Raw genomic sequence first — 19,914 nt, 5'->3', positions numbered from 1 at the left:
AAATCGGTTAAGTGAGTATGCAAGGCAAAGAAGACTTACATGCAGATTACTTTAGCTGACGAATGATTTTTCTCCCTTAAAAATAAATAAAATGTTCTACATCTTCTTAGGAATCTTATAAAAAGTGTCACAGTGACAGGGACTCATTCGGGGGGGGGGGGGGGAATTCTTCAAACGAACAGTTTCATCCCTTATCCGCCCTGCCAAAACAATAACCCCTTGGGGGCGGGGGGAGCAGAGCCCTTCGGGGCTGCTCCGTCAGGAAATCTCCAATATCCAGAGTATTAGTGACCCCGGAGCCCCAGACTGGGGGTGCAGGAATCAGGGTACCGCTGCAGAGGTAACCGGGGGGAGGGGGGGGTGGTGTGTGGTGGTGAAGGGGCAACAGCAGGACAGGGTCCGTCTCGGATGTCACCGGGCTCGGTTTTCTCACTCTGCATCTTGGTCGGTATTTAAAAACTCCGATCTGAAAAATATAGTCTCAGAAATGAAGCCAAAGATGTGGTTTGTTTCCTTTTGTTCTTTTAATGTGAATGCCAACCTAAAACGATTAACATTAAAAGAGGTTAAAGACCAACAAAACCACTCATTAGTACCTGATTGTACAACACATTAATAGTACACTGGTTTGGGGAAATATTTTTTCACCTAATATAAAAACCAACAGAAAGACAAGGTTGATCACGTAGTGTTTTAGGAATGGCTCGGTATCATCAATACAAACACATACCTAAAAGTGCACATTTGTAAAAATAACCATAGAATTGAAACGTTTATAAATATTTATTGTAAAAAAATCCAAATATTAAAAATAAATAGCATGTTCAAACACACAACAGAACATTCCTTCATCACCAAACATGTGATGAAGGAAAATATGGAATATAAGAAGTCTGTAAAGAGATGCAGCATTATCAACGTTGCAAATGTTTTGTGGGGTCTTTTTGCTAGCTACAATTTCAGAGGTTTCTCCCCTGTACAGTTCACAAAGAATATGGTAGATTTTCCATAAATATGACAAGATCCGGAATTAATAATAATAATAGCAAGAATAATACCCACTATACTGCAGTTTGACTCTGTTCTTACTCAGGAAAAGTCCCATTAAGTTAATGGGGTGGCTTACAATGACAGGATTGGGCTCAGAACATTCTGTAGCAACTAAAACAGAAGTACACTGATGAGTTACAACTTCAAGGAATCCATGTTACGAACAGAGCATTGCATGATTTCCAAAGAGAAACTACTAAATAAACCTTGATCGGGGAGTAATTTCAGTACACACCATGATCTTTATAAAATGAAGATACAAAAGGGATGCAGCTTGACTATTTTTACATTTACGGACAATAAAACATGTGAGCATATGGAAGCCATCTCTTTGAATGCGTTAACAACTTCAATACATTGCAGTATATACATGCTTAATAGGTATTCGGACTGTTAAAATGATCAAAGTCTTTACTCTTGTGTCTACGCTCTTGCTTTCACTCTACTGGAAAGAAAACGTTTGTTGGTCACATACTGGTGCTGATGAAACCAAACATTTCTGCCTTCTCCCAAGAATCACATTCTGTGCAGCATATGTGTAGGAATAATTTATTAGATGGAAAAGTTCAGAGGATAAAATGTAAAAAAATTGACATCATTTCAACTTTCGAACAGTAAGGTCATACAGACATCTATGGACATCTGTATAGAGGGAGAGTTTCACACAGCCACAGCCACATATATCCAGATGTATGTCTATACACAGGATTCGATAGTTTGGTATTTTCTGCACCCTCTGGGCCCCTAAAGTTATCTTTAAAAGTTTGATTTTATCTCTTTAGAAACGGTTTAAAGCTAACGGGCAGGGTGAGTTTGACAGAGAGGAGAACAAATCGCTGACAAAGAACCTTTTACGTTTCATCAGCGTCGTTAGGACTACGAGCAGGAATTTCTCAGATAATAACTCCCACTTCAAAGATTTCTCAGCTCAATAGAAATTGGACCATCCTTTTTATTCAACCACAAGGGCTGGCACTAAAGACGACTCAACTGTTTGAATTTTCTTTCATCGTGTTTATTTTTCCCCTATTCACTAGGGTACTTGGATAAAATAAACAACAAGACAATTACTGGAACATGGACTTCTAACTTTCCCGGGCCCATGCCCCAGCGCCCGTGGCCCCGGCCTTGCGGGTGTCAAGTTCCCCCGCACCGCGGTGCCTTCATCGGCCGCCGCGCATCTCCGGCCGGGCCGGGCTGGGTCGAAGGGATGGGAAGGGAGCATAAGGGGAGCACGGTAGCTTCCCGAGGCCCTCTTTTCCAGGTCGTGGAGGGCTTCCAGCAGCTCACCTACTTCCTGAGGCCGAGGCAGCCCGAGTAGGGGTCCTTCAGCCCCCATCCTATCTTCCCCTGAGTTAGGGTGGAATTGGAAAAGGGGGCACTTCTTGGTCTTTGTGGCAGGGTTTTGCTGCGGAAAGCTGGCCAGAAATGCCGGAGAGAGTGGACGGGAGCTCACCCCAACCCTGGCTGGCAGCCCCTTCCTTGCTCTGGAGGAAAGGAGCGCGGGGCTGTCGCGCCGGAGCGGAGCTCGCTTAGAGGGGCGGGCGAAGCTCAGCAAACCTCGGCTCCGCCGGAGTGCATTAGGTGGAGGAAGTATATCTCTAGCGGGGAGCAGATTGAGTGTATTAAGCTAGCATGAAACCAAAGGTCAGTGCAAATGTATCTTAATAGACTGTCTCAAATGGAGTGTGCCTCCTTTGAAGGCCGCTTGCTATTGCTCTCCTCATTACCATAGCGATCCTAACGTGGCATGCTGATGCACCATAAAACTCACACTTTCAACCCCAAAATCAGTCCCTTTGAACAACCCGAGCTTGATTAGACCTTTCTCCTTTTCTTTTCCCCCTTAAAAACCATTTCCTTGCCTTTAGAAACTCGCCCTCAAATCCCAAATGCATTCTCTGATCCCGGCAGAAAGCAGAAACAAAAGTGAGCTGAGGCGACGGTTCAAGCGAGCCTTTTCTTCCTGACAGTCTTATCCATTTTTATTATGGTCTGGAACAAGTGCCCTGTTCGCGTGGGTTTTGTTTACCGGAAATTAAATGAAAATGATTTAGTTCGCGTCAAACAAAAATATATACTTGTATGCACAAGAAAAAGGGCCTGTTAGACGTAAATATTATGTCCTTAATGAAAAGACGGACGGGCTCCAGACTTCGCCTTTCACTATTTAAGTATGACTTGCCTATTGCCATAGAAATCCTAACTTACCATGAAGATTCACCGTTGTGAAGAAATACTTCTTTGTGCGAGCTTGCTTTGATGTCTAAGGCATAAGATTCAGGCTTTCAGCTGCGTCTGTCTAGATTACCTTGAGAGCAACGGGGTAGACATCTGTAACAAGCAAATGAAAAATTAAAGGTGATTAGCCTGCACTTCCAAGTACTTCTGTAAATAGAGAAATAAAGAAATAAACAGATCTCAGGACACGCTGGAAGCGTCTTCCCTGCCCGCAGCTGCATTCTGTACCCCTCGATTTCCACCACGGAAGTTTCAGGGGTTGCAGATGGGCACAATTCTCCCCTGGTTTCGGTTCCTCTCTCGCACATTTCTCTCGCCTAGGTAATTCCCTATGTGCATTCCCAGCAGCGACACGTTCTTGCCGAGGGGTTCAGAAACAAAAGTTGCCGAGTTTGGGCGAGCGCAGAAGTGAACCGCGACATGGTGCCATGGAAAGAAAATAAAGCTGCATCAGGGGAGGAAGCGCTGGGCAGGAGTGTTTTTAGCCACTGACCAGCTATTTATTTTCCCCTACCTTTTATATTTATAGATACATACATACTCGTGTGTGTATGGATGTATATACATTGTATACACGCAATAGCCCCAGTCACCTGGGAACAGAGGTGATGTATCAGGCCCAAGGAGACGCGGTCACAGCCGCCTTCTGTCTGCTCTCAGCAAGCCACGGAAACACCTTCCAGCAGCACATGCTATTTATTTGCCTATACTATCTGGTATTCTTAAACATCATTAAAGTAATTAAACCGGCACCATTCGGCAGTTTCAAGCTACCCCAATAGAGGAGGTTTTTGTTGTTGGGTTGTTTTTTTGTTTTGGTTTGCTAGGGACTTTTTCCCCCTTCCTTCTTTCTCTGAACCACGGGAGTGAACCCTCTGGGTTTATGTCGGGTCTAGTTTGAAGCTCCGGGGCAGGACGAAGATGGTAAAGCGACTTTGCCGGACCGGTACAAGCGTTTGTCATCGGGACCATTCTCAGGGCAGACGCCGTGCAGCAGCCGCTCCGGGTCCCCGCGCTGCCGGGGGGCTGCCCAGCCCCGGCCGTGACGTCACAGAGTGGGCTCTACCCCCCCTCGGCCCCCCGGGAGCTCCAGCGCCCACTGTTCGACAGGAGCCGCTCTCTGGGTGGGGACGGGCATGTTTGGATATTAGGAGCCATTATCAGTGGGAGCTAAAATGGACAGTCAATCATCGCCCCCCCCCCCCCCCCCCCCCCCCCCCCCCCGACCTTTCTTTATTAGCAGGAACTGGAGGGGGGGGTGGAGGGAATATGTATATGTATTTATATACAGCAAGAGAGGAATGCAAGGAGATTCTTTACAGAAACGTCCATCGAACGGATTATGAATCAAAGAATTTAATGGATCCATTTTATACAATTCGGTAACAAATAATAGTTTATATATTCTTTTTTTCTTTAAAATCCACAATCTCACAGAAAATCGTGGGCGAACAGAACACCGCAGCACACGGCACTGTTGACAGGAGAAAATTTGCACAGGCAAAATCTGTATGGAGCCTCTTTGGTCCTTTGGGGGGGAAATGAGGGGAAGCAGAGAAGAAAGGAGGGGAAGGAGGGGGGAAGGAGAGGGGGATGGGAAGGAGAAAGGATGGGAAGGGAAAAGGAAAAGATAAAGGAAAAAGGAAAGAAAGAGGAAAAGAAAAGGGAAAGTAAAAGGGAAGTGAAAAGGGTAATGGAAATTGAAAGGAAAGAGGAAAAGAAAAGGAAAAGGGAAAGGCAAAGGGAAAATAAAGGGAAAGGAAAAGAAAAAGGAAAAGGGAAAGGGGGAGAAAATGCAAATCAGTGGACTCGTGAACAGACTGGAGCAAGACAGTGAGAGAGGGGGTATGTGTGTGGCACGAAGGGAGGAGGCGGCAGCACCCCGGCCGAGGCGGGAGCAGCCCTCCCGTGAGCGGGGCGCCAGGAGCGCCGGCCGGGGCCCGCCGCCGGCCCACCCGCGGTCTCCGCAGCGCGCCGCCTCTCCCTCTGCCAAACGCCTCTCGGCCTCTCCTGCTCGGCCTCCCTGTGCCCCGGAGCAGCGCTCCCTGTCACCGGGCGGCGCTCCCTAGCAGCGCGGCCGAGGCTGGCCGGGGAGGCGCGACGGCGGGAGGACGGCGGGGGGCGCGGGGGGGCCGCGGAGCCCCGCGCCCTGACACACATACCATTCACTCAGGTTGGCGGCGGGCTGCGCGGGCGCGGAGGGCTCGGCGTGGGAACAGGAGGCGGGGGGCTCCCGGCCGGAGTCCGAGGAGGGGGACACCAAGGAGGGCGTGGAGGACTCGTAGCCGGAGCTGGGAGGAGGGGATTTGCAGTGCACTTTCATGTGTTTTCTCAGGGAGCTGGGGTGGGTGTAGGACTTGTCGCAGCCTCTCACTTTGCAGTTGTAGGGCTTGTCGCTGGTGTGGACGTGAGAGTGCTTCTTCCTGTCGCTGCTGTTGGCGAAGCGTCTGTCACAGCCCTCGAATTCACATTTGAACGGCTTCTCCCCTGCAGGAGGCAATGGGAGAGCACAGCCGTTAGCGACGGCGGCCTCAGGGCAAGGAGCAGCGCAAACCATCACCCCCCCCCCCCACCCCGAGCTCGCAGACTCCCTGGGCCCCTCTCTGGGACCCTGGAACTGCTTCTCTACCCAGAGCAGCTCCCCTCCGGCCTCTGCCTGCCGCCGAGCCACCAGCCTTGCGCTTCCCCGTCCTCCCCGCCAAACTCCCCTGGCGCCGCCGCTCTGTGAACACCGTGCTCCACACCGGGAGCGCCCGGCCAGGGCAACTTTTTCTCCCTTTTTGACCCCCATCTTCAATGTGGGGGTTTCTGAAGGAGACAAAACCCCAAGATAAGGAAAACATAGAGGCCAAGTGCTCTTTCTGAGCACACAACGTCCTTCAGGAAGAGTGGTCAGTGATTTATCCCTGGGAAGGATTTTACGTTAAATTTATTTTTCACACTCCACCATGTCCACGTGGAAATATTATTCATAACCTGGCAACATCTCATTCTCTCCATTTTTGCACTGATTACAGTCCCGTGGAAGATCCGCATTCCCCCCCCCCCTTCTTTCCCAGTTCCTCGGCTTGCTGATACCGTGTGCTAAGGCAAAAATAACATTTCAAAAATACATTGGTTATGGGGGACAAAACGACAGAGATTCAGCAGGAGGATGAGTAGGCCGGTGCACGGCACTGTCGTGAGTGTAGGATTCCCTTTCCATTTGAACCTATTCAGTAATGGAAGGAAATGAAATCGGTATTAAATTTGTCTGGTAATATGATACGTAACGTTAAGCATAATAGAAATACAATTGTGTTGCTGGACTCGTGTGAAAATTTAACCTCGGATCTTGTGGACCAGGCATGATACACGATATAGAGGAGGTTTGCAAGGAAACACGCTACAGATAGCTTCAGGAAGAAATGCTTACTACTTAATTGTAGCTGATAATAACAGACTGCCAAACCCTGCTTGCCCAGGAATACCAACGTCCTGCACCAACCGAGTATGAAAATACCCCCCCCGCCCCCATCCGCCAAAAGTCAAAAAGTATCAGGGCATCACAAAAATATGCGCCCGAACCTCAAAGATGAAATGCAAACAAAGCCACTGAGTTCACCATCATGGCGTATGTGATCGAAAGGACTTTCAATATTTGTAAAAGCTTTCAGGTTTTGTATTTTTCTAATTTGTTGTGGTTTCTCCCCCCCCCCCCCCCCCCCCCCCCCCCGGTTAGTCACGATTAAATTTAGGAGGGCTTCAACCAGTCTCATGCTCGGCTGAGAGCAGAGGCACATTAAGGGAGGCATTCCAAATATTTCACATGAATGCACTTTATGCAAGGTGGGTGGGAAAAAACTCGTGGCTCCGCGTTTAAAGTGTGTCCTTTCCGCACTGTAAGAATCAATGAGGAGCTCTCACGTCCTGCACCGCTAACATTTGCACAGAGGATGGGTAAATACCTGACGTTAAAGGGAAGGGGAGAAGAGGTTAAATATAAGGTCTTAGAAAGCGGTGCGCATCCTGTAACCAAATACAGTCGACATACAGGGGTGCATCTGCATAGACACACGCACTCATATAATCTAATTACAGTTTCACGTAAGGAAACAATTTGACCTTCAACATCTAAGTTGAGACAACAAATCAAGGATATTAGTGTAGTACAAGCAAGCAGTAAGTTAGGAGACCCAAGGGAAAGCCATCCTCATAAACACTCTGCTTGCGCAAAGTGAGTTACATTCAGGTAAAAGCGGGCTGCGGCGCGCTCCGCTTTCCCGAGAGCTGAAAAATGTTCTACTTCGCTTAACCCCCTGAAAGAGCCACTGAAAGGTCCCTCCGTATAGTCAGGTTTCAAGAGGGAAGAGGGCAGCATTTTCTCAGCTGCCCGGCTTGCCTTCTCTGAACGCCTCAATAAAGAGGAGCGATCCGAGCCATTTGCAAGTATTCCTTTTTTCGAGAGCAGGTTTTCTTACGTGGAAATCCCTACCCGGCAGGGAGAGGACATTTTACAGGTCCCGACTGCCGCAGCCCGGGCACGGAGGTACAGCCACGCAGGAAGTTCTCGGGGCGATGGAGAAGCGCAGGACCTTAACCGCCATTTTCCCCCCACACTTGTAGCTTGGCAAAAGTGTTCAGTGAAATTCAGCTTGGAAACTGTGGCATAATCCCCCGTCTCCGAGAGTGGATTAAGGTATTTACCAACTTCTCGGGAGGGGGAGGATGGGGGGGGGGGAGATGGGGGGGGGGGGGGGAAGCTGTGGTGGCGGTCCCCCTGCTACGGGTGAGGCGCTGGGGCCGCCCGGGAGGCCGAGAGGCTCCGTCCCACGCCTCGCCCTATTGTTCCCTCTGGGAAGGCGGCGAAGTGCTCCTTGTCCGTCCTGCTCATCCAGCTCCTGTCGCCTTAACGGCCTTATCCTCCAACCTGGAAAATTCGCACGTCGCCAGAAATCCCTCTGCCTGCTCCCCAGCCTCGGAGAAATCAGAAGTCATTAATATTTGAGGAGGCAATAATTTTCCTGTTGAATCTAGAACTGTCTTCATGAATAATTCGTAGCGAGTTCTATTAGGGTTTCAGAAACATTGCGTTTTTGACAACTTCTGGGTGTTTAATAGAAACGTTGGAACCATAAAGGCCCTGCAGGAGTTTTCACAATACAGTAATTAATCACCGGGAAAGTTAAAGCGAAAAGTACAGACGCGCGGAATGATGTTTAATGAACGCAAACCTCCGATCTCGGGTCTTCCCTGAACCTGCCTCTCCGATGTAGGTCAGTTTTCCCAAGAATTTAACCATTTTCTGCTTCAGAGACTTCAAACAGTAAGGCCGTTAAAGAGCAGTAAAAGTTTGTTTACTTAAGAAAAACACTGTCATTAAGGGATGAGCTCTCCCGGTTAATGGCTGTACCTGTGCTGATACAAGGAGCTGGCTCGGATACAACTTACGTGACCCGGGGATATCCCTTTCTCCTGGATAAAGGGGGCCGAGAAGGCAGCAGAGGGACACAACTTTGCAATCGCCCCTCTCTTCCCCCCCCCCATATGAGCTATTCATAGAGCGATGGAAAAATAACTAGGTGACGAGTGACGGTCGCTGCAAGATCTCCGTGCTATGTTTAGAAGGTAGCGATACAAAATTATTATACGTTCTGCGTTTTATACCACTTCGAGTTATATCATAAAAATGCAGCTCCTGGAAGGTCAAACCCTGCACTGAGCATGGGGGAAGGGGAGTTTTATGAACTGGAAGGAGAAAAAAATCGTTTGGCTGTAAGCAGATCTTACAATAGGATTATGTAGTTTCCCTCGCAGTGCATACGGCTGTACAGAAGAGTGTGGGAGGTGGAAAACCCTACACTAGAACAGATTATATTTCCAAAAAGGGCTTATTTCTTATCTTCTTCAGAGGAAAAAAAAACAAACCACACAACAAAAACAAGAAGGCGGAAAAATATATAAAAAGGATCCAGCGCTACAGAGTACAAACACCGGCTGCTAAACTAATTAATACAACTTCACAAGCTGCTCCTGGAAGTGTGAAAACTTTCTATGTGCAATTTCATTAATTATAAATGCTTTCCTGGCCGGGAGAGTTCAAACGTAGTTTTGCAAGACCATCCATCGAGTTACTTTATTTTCTGTTAACTAGAACTAACAGATGTTTCTGACACATGTCCCAATTTCGCTTAACAGATCTGCAAATGACATTTCAAAATGTACAGGCCGAAACAATACTGTGTTTTCTTCTCCCTCTTTTTTTTTTTTCTTTCTTTTCCCTCCCTAGAATCAGAACTTGCAGCTCCCCATATTTGCAAATGCAGAGAGTAGTTGGAAGGCAATGCCCATTAAAAATGTCAGTGTTATTCAGATCAAACATTTGAAACTCCCTCTGCCCAAAACAAAACTGTTGAACGAAAAGGTCGCAGCTGTGTTATTCTCACAATGTTCGAGCAGCAGCATCTCAGCGACATCAGTCAAAACTGACTAGGCAAGTTGTAACTTCTATTGTTCACTTTTAATTTGTGAGCTTGCACAATGATTTCATTTTTTCTTCCCAACTACTTTAAATTGCCAAAAAAAAAAACCCTCGCCTGTGTGAATAAGCAGAAATAGTAGCTATATCACTCGATATTTACACAGATCCATTCGCATAAACATACAGCAACCTCTCCGCACAACCAGAAAAAAACATGGACGAGAATTCTGAGATTTGTTCTTGCTCTCTCTTTCCCCCCACTTTTCTTTCCCTTCTCCAAACGTCAAAGAAGCGAACAAATCTGAGAATTTATTTTCCAGAAGTACTTGGCTTGCAGTCAACAACAACGCAAAGGATACATTGAAAAAAAAAAAACCAACCCAAACCAAACCAAACAAAATAAAGCAAAACAGTATGCTGAATAACAGAGAGAGAGAGAGAGTAAAGAGAGCTTTACATACTGACCTGTATGAGTTCTTTTGTGTATTTTGAGATTCTCTGATCTGGCAAACACTTTACCACAGCCTGGGAAAGGGCAGGGGAAAGGTTTTTCACCTGTGTGGACTCTGATGTGATTTACAAGTTTATATTTGGCCTTGAAAGGTTTCCCTTCTCTTGGACACTCTTCCCAGAAACATATGTGATTGGACTGCTCGGGTCCTCCAACGTGCTCCACCGTGACATGAGTCACCAGCTCGTGCATTGTGCTGAAAGTTTTCGAGCATAATTTTTTGGGAGTCTGGTCCAACTCAATCCACTTACAGATGAGTTCCTGTTTGATGGGCTGCCTCATGTAACGAAAGAAGGCACCCGGGCCGTGGTGTGTAGCCAGGTTCACGTTCAGGTTCATGCCACCGTAGCTATGAAGAGAAGAAGCAGCAAAAGGCTCTGTCCTGGAAGCTGGTACTTGAGTGAAATGTTCAGACCTGGCGTACATTTCTCCAGGTAACCCCAGTCTTATCTGTCCGTTTAGATGGCCACCTGGAGCTGCATGGGGAGGCTGCTCATGGAGTCCAGTGAATAGAGAGGGATTCCCAGCTTCTGAGTGGTGGTGGTGGTGGTGACCATGGTGTCCGGGGTAGCTACCTGTTGTTGAGACAAACAGTCCGTGGTGAGAACTTGCAGCGGGGTGCTGCTCAGTCAGCCCTGGCATGAGTGGGGCCGGCAGGTCCCTGTGGATGAAGAAGTCCCTACCTGCTGCCAGAGCCTGGGCTGGGTGAGAGACGGGGTAAGGGGTTGCTGGTGACTGCGCCGGGCCAAACGCTGCCGTTTGACTAGAGACCACCTCGGCTTGGCCTGCCATATGATGATGATGATGATGATGATGGTGGTGGTGGTGGTGGTGGAGCTGGTGGTGGGGATGAGGGGCAGGGCTGAGCTTAAGGGCCGCGGGGTGATGCTGAGGAGGAGGATGAGGAGGAGGATGGTGCCCCATGTGTTCTGGCCGGAGCGGGTGCGGCCCGAGGCGGGACTCGGCGGCGTGCTCCCCCGGCTGCGTGGGTGCCGTGGCGTGGGGGTGCCCGGCGAAGCCCTGGAAGCCTGTCATGCTCTGAGAGGGGTGGTGATGGTGGTGCTGGCGAGGAGACCCCGCCAAGTCTACTAATCTCAGCGCCGTGTTCCGCCTGGAGAGAGCAGTAGGGTTCATCACTGGGATCCCCCGAGCATCCACGCTCATTAGTTTCTAACGCTAAAAAGTCACCTGACAGCGGGAGTAGAGCAACACGGAGAGGGGGGGAAAACGATTGTTTTGGGTTTTTTTCTTTCTCCCTTAGTAAAGTTTCGCAGTCCCGCAGCTCCAGCGGCGGGGCGCACAGTCGGCGCTGCCAGCGGGTGGGCTCGATGGGGACGGCGGGGACTCGCTTTTGGCGGTGGCTTGCCGGGGAGGTCCCGCCGAGCGGCCCGTCCTCCCGCGGGGTCGGGGGGGAGCCCCTCGCTGCGCGGCCGCGGGACGGGACGGGACGAGACGGGACGGGACGGGAGGCCGGCGGCCACGCACCGCCTCCGGGTCGCGGCGCCGGCCCCGCCGGCCAAACAATTGCCAAGAGTTCCCATTGGCTGCCGCCAGGGTGACGTCACCGATGACAGGTCCTGCCTCTGACTGAAAGGGTTATCGCTCGGTGCGGCACAGGGGGGGTGGCTTTGGGAGGGGCAGGGACTGCGCATGCGCTGCCTCCGGTCGTCCCCTTCCCCCGGTCGTCCCCTTCCCCCGGTCCTCCGCTTCCCCCGGTGTGCATTCCCTTCAACCCCCGCCCTGCGCGGCCTTTGCGCCCGGTCCGAGGCCCGGCGGCGGGAGGCCCTAACTGGGGTCTTGCAGCGCTGCTCCCTGTAGCCGGGCCATTGCCGAGCTTCCGCCGCCAGACTGGACAGACAAAGGCAAAGCGGGCAGGGATGACTAGAGGGGCAGAGCTCCGGCCTCCCACCCTGGCCTTTGTCTGTTCCCGCTGCTCTGCCCCGATTCGGGGGCAGCACGTGGGGTCTCCCCCGGCAGAACCCACGCATGTCTGCCGGTACTCGCAGCCCGGCCGGAGCAATGGGAAGCGAAGCGGCCCCGTGCCACCGTGAGGCGGGCCCAGGCCCGGCGGCTGGTCCCCGACACTTGTTGACAGGGCTGGGAGCCGATCTTTCCCCGCAAAAGCAGAGCTGGAGCCGCTCCACCAGCTTATTTGCGACGCATCTGCGTTTGGCCTTGTGCTCGGGCCTCCGTATCGGTGCCTGAGCCCTGAAAAAGGGTTCCTGGAAGACTTTCTGTCCCCTCTCCTACTCTGACAAGTTTTAGCAGTTATCTGCTTACTGGCCGCAGTAGTGATGCAAGAAATCGTGGTGCACAGGCTGAATCTAAGAGCTTAATCTGGAAGAAGGAATCTCTCTCCCTTTCCCTCTCTCTTGGACACACATACAGAGTAGTTCCATATAAAATCCCCATCCTTGGCTTGAAGGAAAAGCACTGCAAACATTCATAACCGACTCACTTCTTATGCTTCTCACCTGAAGGAAACAACATGGGCTGCAGGGTTTACTTTGCTAGTGGTGTAAGTGTAGGTTGGGGTTTCAGCTTTATACACTGAGGCCTCATAAGTTTACAAAAGCTTAGGGCTTCAGCACGGAAGTAAGCATCTGCGCAAGTCTTTCAGAAGGGAATTGTGAATTTAAAGAAAGTAAATGAAACATAGGAAAAAGATTCTTCTGCTTCAAGAAAGAAAAACACAGCTGTAAAGATCTGCCCACAGACCTACAGAAGAGCAGATCCTGACATGAGAACGACTTCATCAGTAAACACACAGTCTTATGAAATAACCCAACAATTAATTCTCTGTTCATCGTGTCAGACTCTCAGCTGTTAATTTGCCAGTGGATACTTTCCCACATGCACTCCAGGTAAAACTCCCAGGACGGAATTTTGCATCTCCATGAAAATCTAATAATACCGGCAATTGATAAGCTTTATGTTCAGTAGTAAGCCAAGAAACTGCCCAGCAACGTCAACCCAGCCATTCTCATAGCAGAAGCCACCAGCCAATGATTGGAAACCATAAGATTAAAGTGTAGGACATCCATAACCACAGAGGGGAAGTTTCTGTCACAGCTTTGCATACTCTGGGATGGCTACAGTCACATAATTTGACTGCTTGGCTTTCACCATATTTCCCCTGTAACACAAGGCTGATACTTAGGCAACTAGCTATCGATACATCCTTGTGTACATCCTTCTGAGTGGAGATGATGAAAAGCGACAAATGATGAAATTAGTTCTCCATCCTTACATAACATGTTTACACAGGCATTTTAAACCACACACCATCCTCACAATATCTCAACCCTCAAGTCTACTTGCTCTACGAAATGGATTTGACAGTCCTATTCATGACCATCTCAACAGGAGTGCACAGAAGAGACAAACGTTAGGAAGTATGAATCTGTTACTTACAAATGTACTGAGAGTGTGAATTCCAAATAAAGCTGCTTTGCTCATACCTCCTTAAAACACTGCATCTCTACATACTTGTTATCCATCAATTCTGACATTTCTCAGTCAAGGGAGAAAACACCTGGAACAGTTTATCAATTAAAAAAAAATGTCATAACCGGATTGCCCTAAGCTCATTTTAAATACTGTGATGGTTTCTCGTCAGACACTCATGGTTCTTAGCTCGCCCCTCAGGGCTCTCTCTCGTTCCTTTTCCCAGGCAATGCAGGCGAACCTGGCCCTCGGTGTCCCTCACTGTTAGGTGAAGTTGGTGTGAGCCTTCGTTGCGGGCGGGGGGAGCAGGGCGGGCTGGGGCCACCACATGACTGTGGGAGGCGGAGAAATGGGGAAGAGGAGGAGAGTGGAGCCAGACCCGGCCAAGATCCGTGCACCTCTCAGAGCGTCTGGAAAACTTAAATGCATACTGGTGCAGCCCTCTGGCAGCTGGAGCTTGTACGGCTGCCACCCGAGGGGTGACCGAGGTCTCCCACTTCTTGACAGCTGCCTGAGCCATGTTTGACCAGATGAGTCGGGCTCTAGCTAGACTCTCAAATCAACATCAGCTTGTGCAGGGACAGGGGGTGGTTTGTTTTTTTGTTTTTGTTTTTGTTTTTTTTTTTGTGTGTGTGTTTTTTTTTTTTTGTTGTTGTTGTTGTTGGTATTATTACCACTACTATTACTACCCTTCCAACCCATCTGACTATGGTGAGGGCAACCCCTTCTAGACTACCCTTGGGACTCATGGGCTGGCTGAATCCTAAGCCTTTCTGGGGAGAAAACAAGGTTTCTCATACAGCAGAACAGAAACATCATTAACTGAAGCTGAAATTCGGACGTCAGGGCAGGTCCAAAGGACAGTATTTTTCTAAGATCTAAAGGGTAGATACCTTATCTTAAGCGAAGTGAAGTTTAGAGGGACCACAGTGCTCTTCTGAGTGACAAATCAACACGAACAGGTGGGCAGTTTGATCCTGAGCCCGAATTTTCCAGTGCCTGTGTTTGTGCGACCCCCACCGCAGCCCACAGCCCCAAAGCCTGCCCGTGCTGGAGGGCTGCTCTGCAGGGATGACATGTTGCAAAGACGGGTCACAAGCACCTTTCTTCCTCTCTGCCCCCGTCAGACCCGGCTCCCTCGAGGAGGAGGCGAGTTGGCCGCGGCAGCGTCGGGAGAAGGCGGGAGCCCCGCACAGGGGGGCTGTGACCCAGGACGGGGGCTGAGCTGCCTTCCTGCTTACTGCGCCGCCGTGCGGAACCCAGAGCTTCTCCTGCCCACCCCTTGGGCGAGGGGCCGAGCTGGGCAGCCCCAAAGCTCCAGCCGCTGCCTGCATCCCTGCCTGAGCCGGGCTACCAAGGCCTACGGACTGAAAACCGAGCCACACGGCCTTTGGGAGTGCGAGCAGCCCCGGTTGCCTGACGGTTTTACAGACCCACCACACTTTGCATTTTTTTTTTTCTTTCTTTTGTTTTTCTTTTTTAGGAATCTACCTACGCGGCAAAGCTTACAGAAGTAAGGGCTTGCTATGAAGGTATGATGAAAAACCCCAGAAAACAAAGTGCTGTGCTCGTTGAGTTGGGAGCAAATCCTGCTTACTGAGAGTCGTGCTCAGCACAAGGAATAGCTCCTGTCCAGGGAAGCATCAGAGTGAGCAAAACCTGACCTTCACCCACTCCAGTGCCCTTCTGCTCCTGCCTCTGTGGAAATTTCCCTTCCCCGTGAGCCAGCTAGAAACTTTCCAAAGGTGCCCGAGGGCTGGGATAGGAGGCCTGAACCCTCCAGACAGCATGTTCCAGGAGTTACCTTTAAACTTCAACTCCCGGATGAGAGGAGGGCAACGGCTTAATCTGGAAATCCTAATATTTACTCTGAGAAAGGGGGAAAAAACGAGGAATAAAAACAGATGCCGACAAGTCACCCTGTGTCATTCCCTATCCCCCAAATTGGCATTGGGCAGAAGGGATGAGAGAGGCAGCGAGTGACACAGTGACAGGCACAGGACCCGAGCCTGAATCACTGCCTGCCTCAGCACTGCTGGTTAGTAACAGGGTGTTCAGGAAACCTTTCGGTGACCCCAGCACCTCTTTGGAGATGGGACCTAGTGGCTCTGGAGCACACTCTGCTTTTGTTTCTGCTCCCTTGCCCCATTCCCACTTACATTTCAGGGTTCCTGGATAATGGGAACTCAGCTACCAGACGAGCAATGGCTTGTTACTGGGTTTGCCTCTCGCTTTTTGTGACCTAGAGCTACCCTAGGACAGGCAAATAATAGACTTATTTTAAATAGAATATTTCATTCAGTACCTCAAGATTATGGTATTCCTGTCAGATAAACTGTCAGTCACTAACTACTTAGACACCACATTGTGGAAGCCTGGTATCCCTGGTAAAGATGATACATATCATGTAAACCCCATCAACAAGATCAAAGTCTTCTCCTTTAATAGGATCCAATACATGACAAACCTCATTCCAATCAAATCGTCCGTAAATGAATTCAAGATGAATATGTCATAGAATAATGTGACAGTGCAATCACATGGGGTCAGGGGTTGTTGTTTCAATGAGAGAGTCGTCAAATATTAATTCTAGAACCTCCAAATGAATAGACATTGAGCAGGATTACACAGATGCTGGTGAGGAGTTGTGTCTCTGATTTGTGTGTATGCACGTATGCTAAACACTAAGCTGGAAAAAAAAAGAGGTTTCCTTGAACTTTAAAAAAAGACATATTTTAACTTACTTGACTTTTCCAGGATGTTTCTGTAAAGTCGTTTTCTTTTCCTCATTACAAGAGGAGTCTTGTGCCTCGTTTCCTGACTTTGTTCCTGTTTGGGAAGAGAGGTGGAAAGTTATAAGCAAAGCCATTTGTGTGCGATATGAGTAAAGCACTACATGGCTCGGGTATTATGGATTCAAAAAGAAAAAAAAACAACAACAAAACCCACCCCCAAAACCAAAGTACAGGAGATAAGCAGCGAGGGTGGTGGGGGAAGAAACTGGAGGCTGTTTCCCTAGCAAAGCAGCACATGTTTTATGGAGTCATGAAGTTTCCATGGCTGATTTAGGAAAAAAATATGAAAGGACATCTTTTCAGTTCTCCTTTGATCTGACATTCACCTTCCGGCAGGCTATTGTAAGGCAGGTTTTTACTAACTCGACTATATTGTTTACAGTTCCTTTCCTCCCGAAATTAAATTTCGGACTCTCTGCGAGCCTCCAACGCAAGTTGTTGTCTCAGCAAGGATTAGTATAGCACCACCCTGGCACTTCACTCTGCCTATAATTTTCAGCTTGCTCTTTGCACTCTGCAAGGCAGAGCACTGCCACTACTGCAGACAGAACTTTGCACAGCTTGCTTTGAGCGGCAGCAAAAACCCTAAGAGCTGGGGTTTAATGCAGTGTTCGGTCCTGAATTTTCGCAGGTATCTTTGATTTTTTTTTTTTTTAAGTTATTCTAATCTGGAAAAATCAGAATCTGGAATCAGTTACTTAGAGGGAGATTATTATTATTATTGCTCTTGCTACTGTCATTATAGGGAATCCAGTGCTGCTAAATAAATATATATACTAATACAAATACTTGATGCTAATGATTCTGAAACTTCACCAGCGTATCACAGTCATACTCTATCACAAATTATTTTTGTGATAATTTTTTGTCATCCTCAGTATTTTCACCATGGTGTTGAAAATTACTGCCGAAATAAAAACAACTAGAGGAACCCCTTGGGAATTATGTTTTCTACTCAACTTCCATTCATCCTCACACTTCTATCAGGTCAGAGCAGCGAACACTGCCCTGCTTGCAAGAGGTTTGGAGGAACTGTGTTTTACTGGTTAGGATAGAAAGCTGGAGGAGTGCTCAGTTCCCAAGCTTTAGCCAAAGCTTGTTGAAACTGGACGACAATTAAAAAAGAAAAAAAAAATGCTGTATTAAATATTTCAAATGGTTACCAGATGACAAAAAAAAAAAAAAGAAGGCAAAACAGTTGTGGATTTCAGCGTAAATATTGGCTAAAACTCGTGCATGCCTTTCTCATCTGCTAAGTGCTACTGGCTGAACAGGAGGGTGAGGATGCTTCACTGCCTAGGTTGGGCCGAGCCCCGAGCCTCCGGTGCAGGGTATCAGTGTCGTCCCCCCCGGTTTCTCTCGGGGGCTGGGGGTGAGAGGGGCTGCAGCCTGCGCAGGCAGAGCTTGGCTCCTCTTCCCCAGATGCTGGCTTCTGTATCCAGCCAGGGCTGCTCCGGCGGAGTGGGGCTGAAGCAGCCGCAGCCTCCACGGGACCCCGGCGGCCCCGGGAGGGTTCGGCGGCGTTCCCCCCAGAAGAGTGCGACAGGCTGAGGCAGCAGGAATGGCATGTGCCCCGCCGGCACATGCTCATCCCGCGGCCGCGAAGGGCGGAAGGAGCTCTAGCCGGAAAGGTCTCTATGCAGAAGTAAAGTTTCTCGGCGCCGGTGGAACAAGCCCGGAAACCAGCCCAGACAACGGCCTCACCGTCCGGCCGGGCTCCCCAGGGCTGAGGGGTCGCGCGTGACAGAGGACCAACCGGGCTGGGTCAGGGGGATCTCGTTCCCCGGTCCCCCTCCGCCAGGGCGCTGTGCCGGTGCCCGGGTCTGGCGGACTGAGCAGGGCTCGGGTCAGAGGTCACCCTCGAGGACATCATCCTCGATAGGGATTTGGGACCCTCTCCCTTTCCCAGACGGCGCCGGGGGCAGGGCAGTCCCTCGGGGCCGGGACCGGAGTCTCAGCCCCTCCGCGGGCTCTGCGAGAAGTTGGAGGCGGCACCCATCTCCTTTGGCAGCTACCCCGGACCTGCCCGCGGGGGGGTGGGTGGGGGATGGAGGGGGCCGGCCGCCTCCTGGGCTCCGTCCTTCCTGCACCCGCCTATAAAGAAGGGCGAGGGAGTGCATAGCTGGAGCGTTGACTCCCCCTGGACGCCCCCATGGCACTGGGTGCGGCGGTGGGAGAGGCGCTGGGCGGGGAGCTCGTCCCCCGGGACGCCTCCCCATGGGGCATGCCATTGTCAACGCTCTTCGTCCTCTGCCCGCCGCCCAGGGCCCTCGGCCCCGACAGGGCTGCCGCAGGACCCAGCCCTACCGGCCGCCTGCCCGGCCCCGCTGAGCGCTGCCGCTCTCGGAGCTGGGAGCACCTCCGCCCCGCTCCGCGGACCCCTGCTATCCCTCGCTGCGCGGACCAGCAAGCCGGAATTCCCCTCGGACTCGGGGGGGGGGGGGAGAGAGCCGTTCACGGGGCCCGGCGGCGGGTGTCAGACCCCCCTCGACGGCGCCCGGGCACTTCTTCCTCAACCCGGCACCACCCGCCTTGGTACCGCCGGGAACCGGTCCCACGTGGGCGATGGACGGCAGAGGCACTGCCCTCCCGCTCCGCTGGGCGCCAGCCCTTTTCCCCCAGGGCGGCCAAACCTCCTCCCGCCGAGGCCCCCCGAGGGCAGGGAGCCCTGGTCCAGACCTTGGGCAGGTGGTGGCGGCTAGCCAGCTGCCCGGGCTGCCCAGGCAGACCCTGCTCCCAGACACTTACCCCTGCGACCTGTTGAAGGCTTCCCCTCTTTTCTGAACAAGCAAAAATAAAGGGAGGCGGGGGGAGGAAATAAAGAATGAAAGAAGAAAACAATAACACCTCCCCCCCCCGCAAGGACCCACCAACTCTTTGGCTTTTCCATCGAGGCGGTCATCCTTCATTTCTTCTTTTCTTGCTTTCTGGAAGCAGTTAGGGAATGTATGATGAAGCAGAAATGAGCCGTCAGGATGATATTTTAATGGCTTATATGTCACGTTGGTGCATGTGGCTTTGAACTGGAGCAGCTTTCGTTTCCTGCAGAGAGCGCGCCGCAAATCCCACTTGATAACTTCTACAACCCACAACATTTTTTTTTTTTTTTTACATTCACTCTTACACTGTATATTTAGATACGCTTCCTAAAAATACCTTCTCGTATATTTTGCACCGACCTGGAATAATCACTGGGTTCCCTTGCACTGGGAGGCAGCCTAGCCCTGGATTACCTAACTTTCTAGACCTCCTAATACCATAGCCCTGATGAACTTCACAATAACGCTCACAATTATGTCCTTCTCTTAATTTTAGCAGCAAATACAGAAAATCATCTAACACCTGCCTAAAGACCATGTCCACAGCCAGGCGCACTACTGGGGCGAGTATACCTGTTGCTATAAGCTACT

The 19,914-nt window shown here is 50.3% G+C and overlaps 1 protein-coding gene across 7 annotated transcripts; it reads right to left on the bottom strand.

Annotated features, from left to right (window-relative positions):
* Nucleotides 1-385: 385 nt before the first annotated feature.
* Nucleotides 386-19,555, bottom strand: ZIC4 (Zic family member 4). 7 transcript variants are annotated; one of them, XR_008973823.1, is made up of 4 exons: nucleotides 10,217-11,869; nucleotides 5,454-5,778; nucleotides 3,262-3,384; nucleotides 386-541 (listed from the first exon to the last, which is right to left on the bottom strand). XR_008973823.1 is itself a non-coding variant. In XM_057421723.1 (4 exons), the coding sequence occupies exons 1-4, from the start codon at nucleotides 19,411-19,413 to the stop codon at nucleotides 5,357-5,359; spliced, it is 1,167 nt and encodes a 388-aa protein (XP_057277706.1). In that variant the 5' UTR covers nucleotides 19,414-19,555; the 3' UTR covers nucleotides 5,110-5,356. The 7 variants fall into 7 exon arrangements, 5 of the variants coding, with proteins under 5 accessions (XP_057277704.1, XP_057277703.1, XP_057277706.1 ...); XR_008973824.1 differs by lacking the exon at nucleotides 386-541 and adding an exon at nucleotides 2,522-3,059; XM_057421723.1 differs by lacking the exons at nucleotides 386-541; nucleotides 3,262-3,384 and adding exons at nucleotides 16,454-16,538; nucleotides 19,375-19,555 and having other exon boundaries at nucleotides 5,110-5,778; nucleotides 10,217-10,837.
* Nucleotides 19,556-19,914: the final 359 nt, after the last annotated feature.

The sequence above is a fragment of the Pezoporus wallicus genome, unplaced genomic scaffold (assembly GCF_028554395.1).
Source record: "Pezoporus wallicus isolate ANWC-B61680 ecotype Strahan unplaced genomic scaffold, APGP_CSIRO_Pwel_v1 scaffold_7402, whole genome shotgun sequence".
Lineage (NCBI taxonomy): Eukaryota > Metazoa > Chordata > Aves > Psittaciformes > Psittacidae > Pezoporus > Pezoporus wallicus.
This window is presented reverse-complemented; position numbering and strand designations above follow the sequence as displayed.

Excerpts from the sequence above, each read along its gene's own strand:
- ZIC4 (XM_057421720.1), bottom strand. The coding sequence starts at position 11,426 with ATGAGCGTGGATGCTCGGGGGATCCCAGTGATGAACCCTACTGCTCTC. Across the intron at positions 5,779-10,216 it reads ACACAAAAGAACTCATACAG|GGGAGAAGCCGTTCAAATGT; the intron begins GTCAGTATGTAA and ends TGCCTCCTGCAG.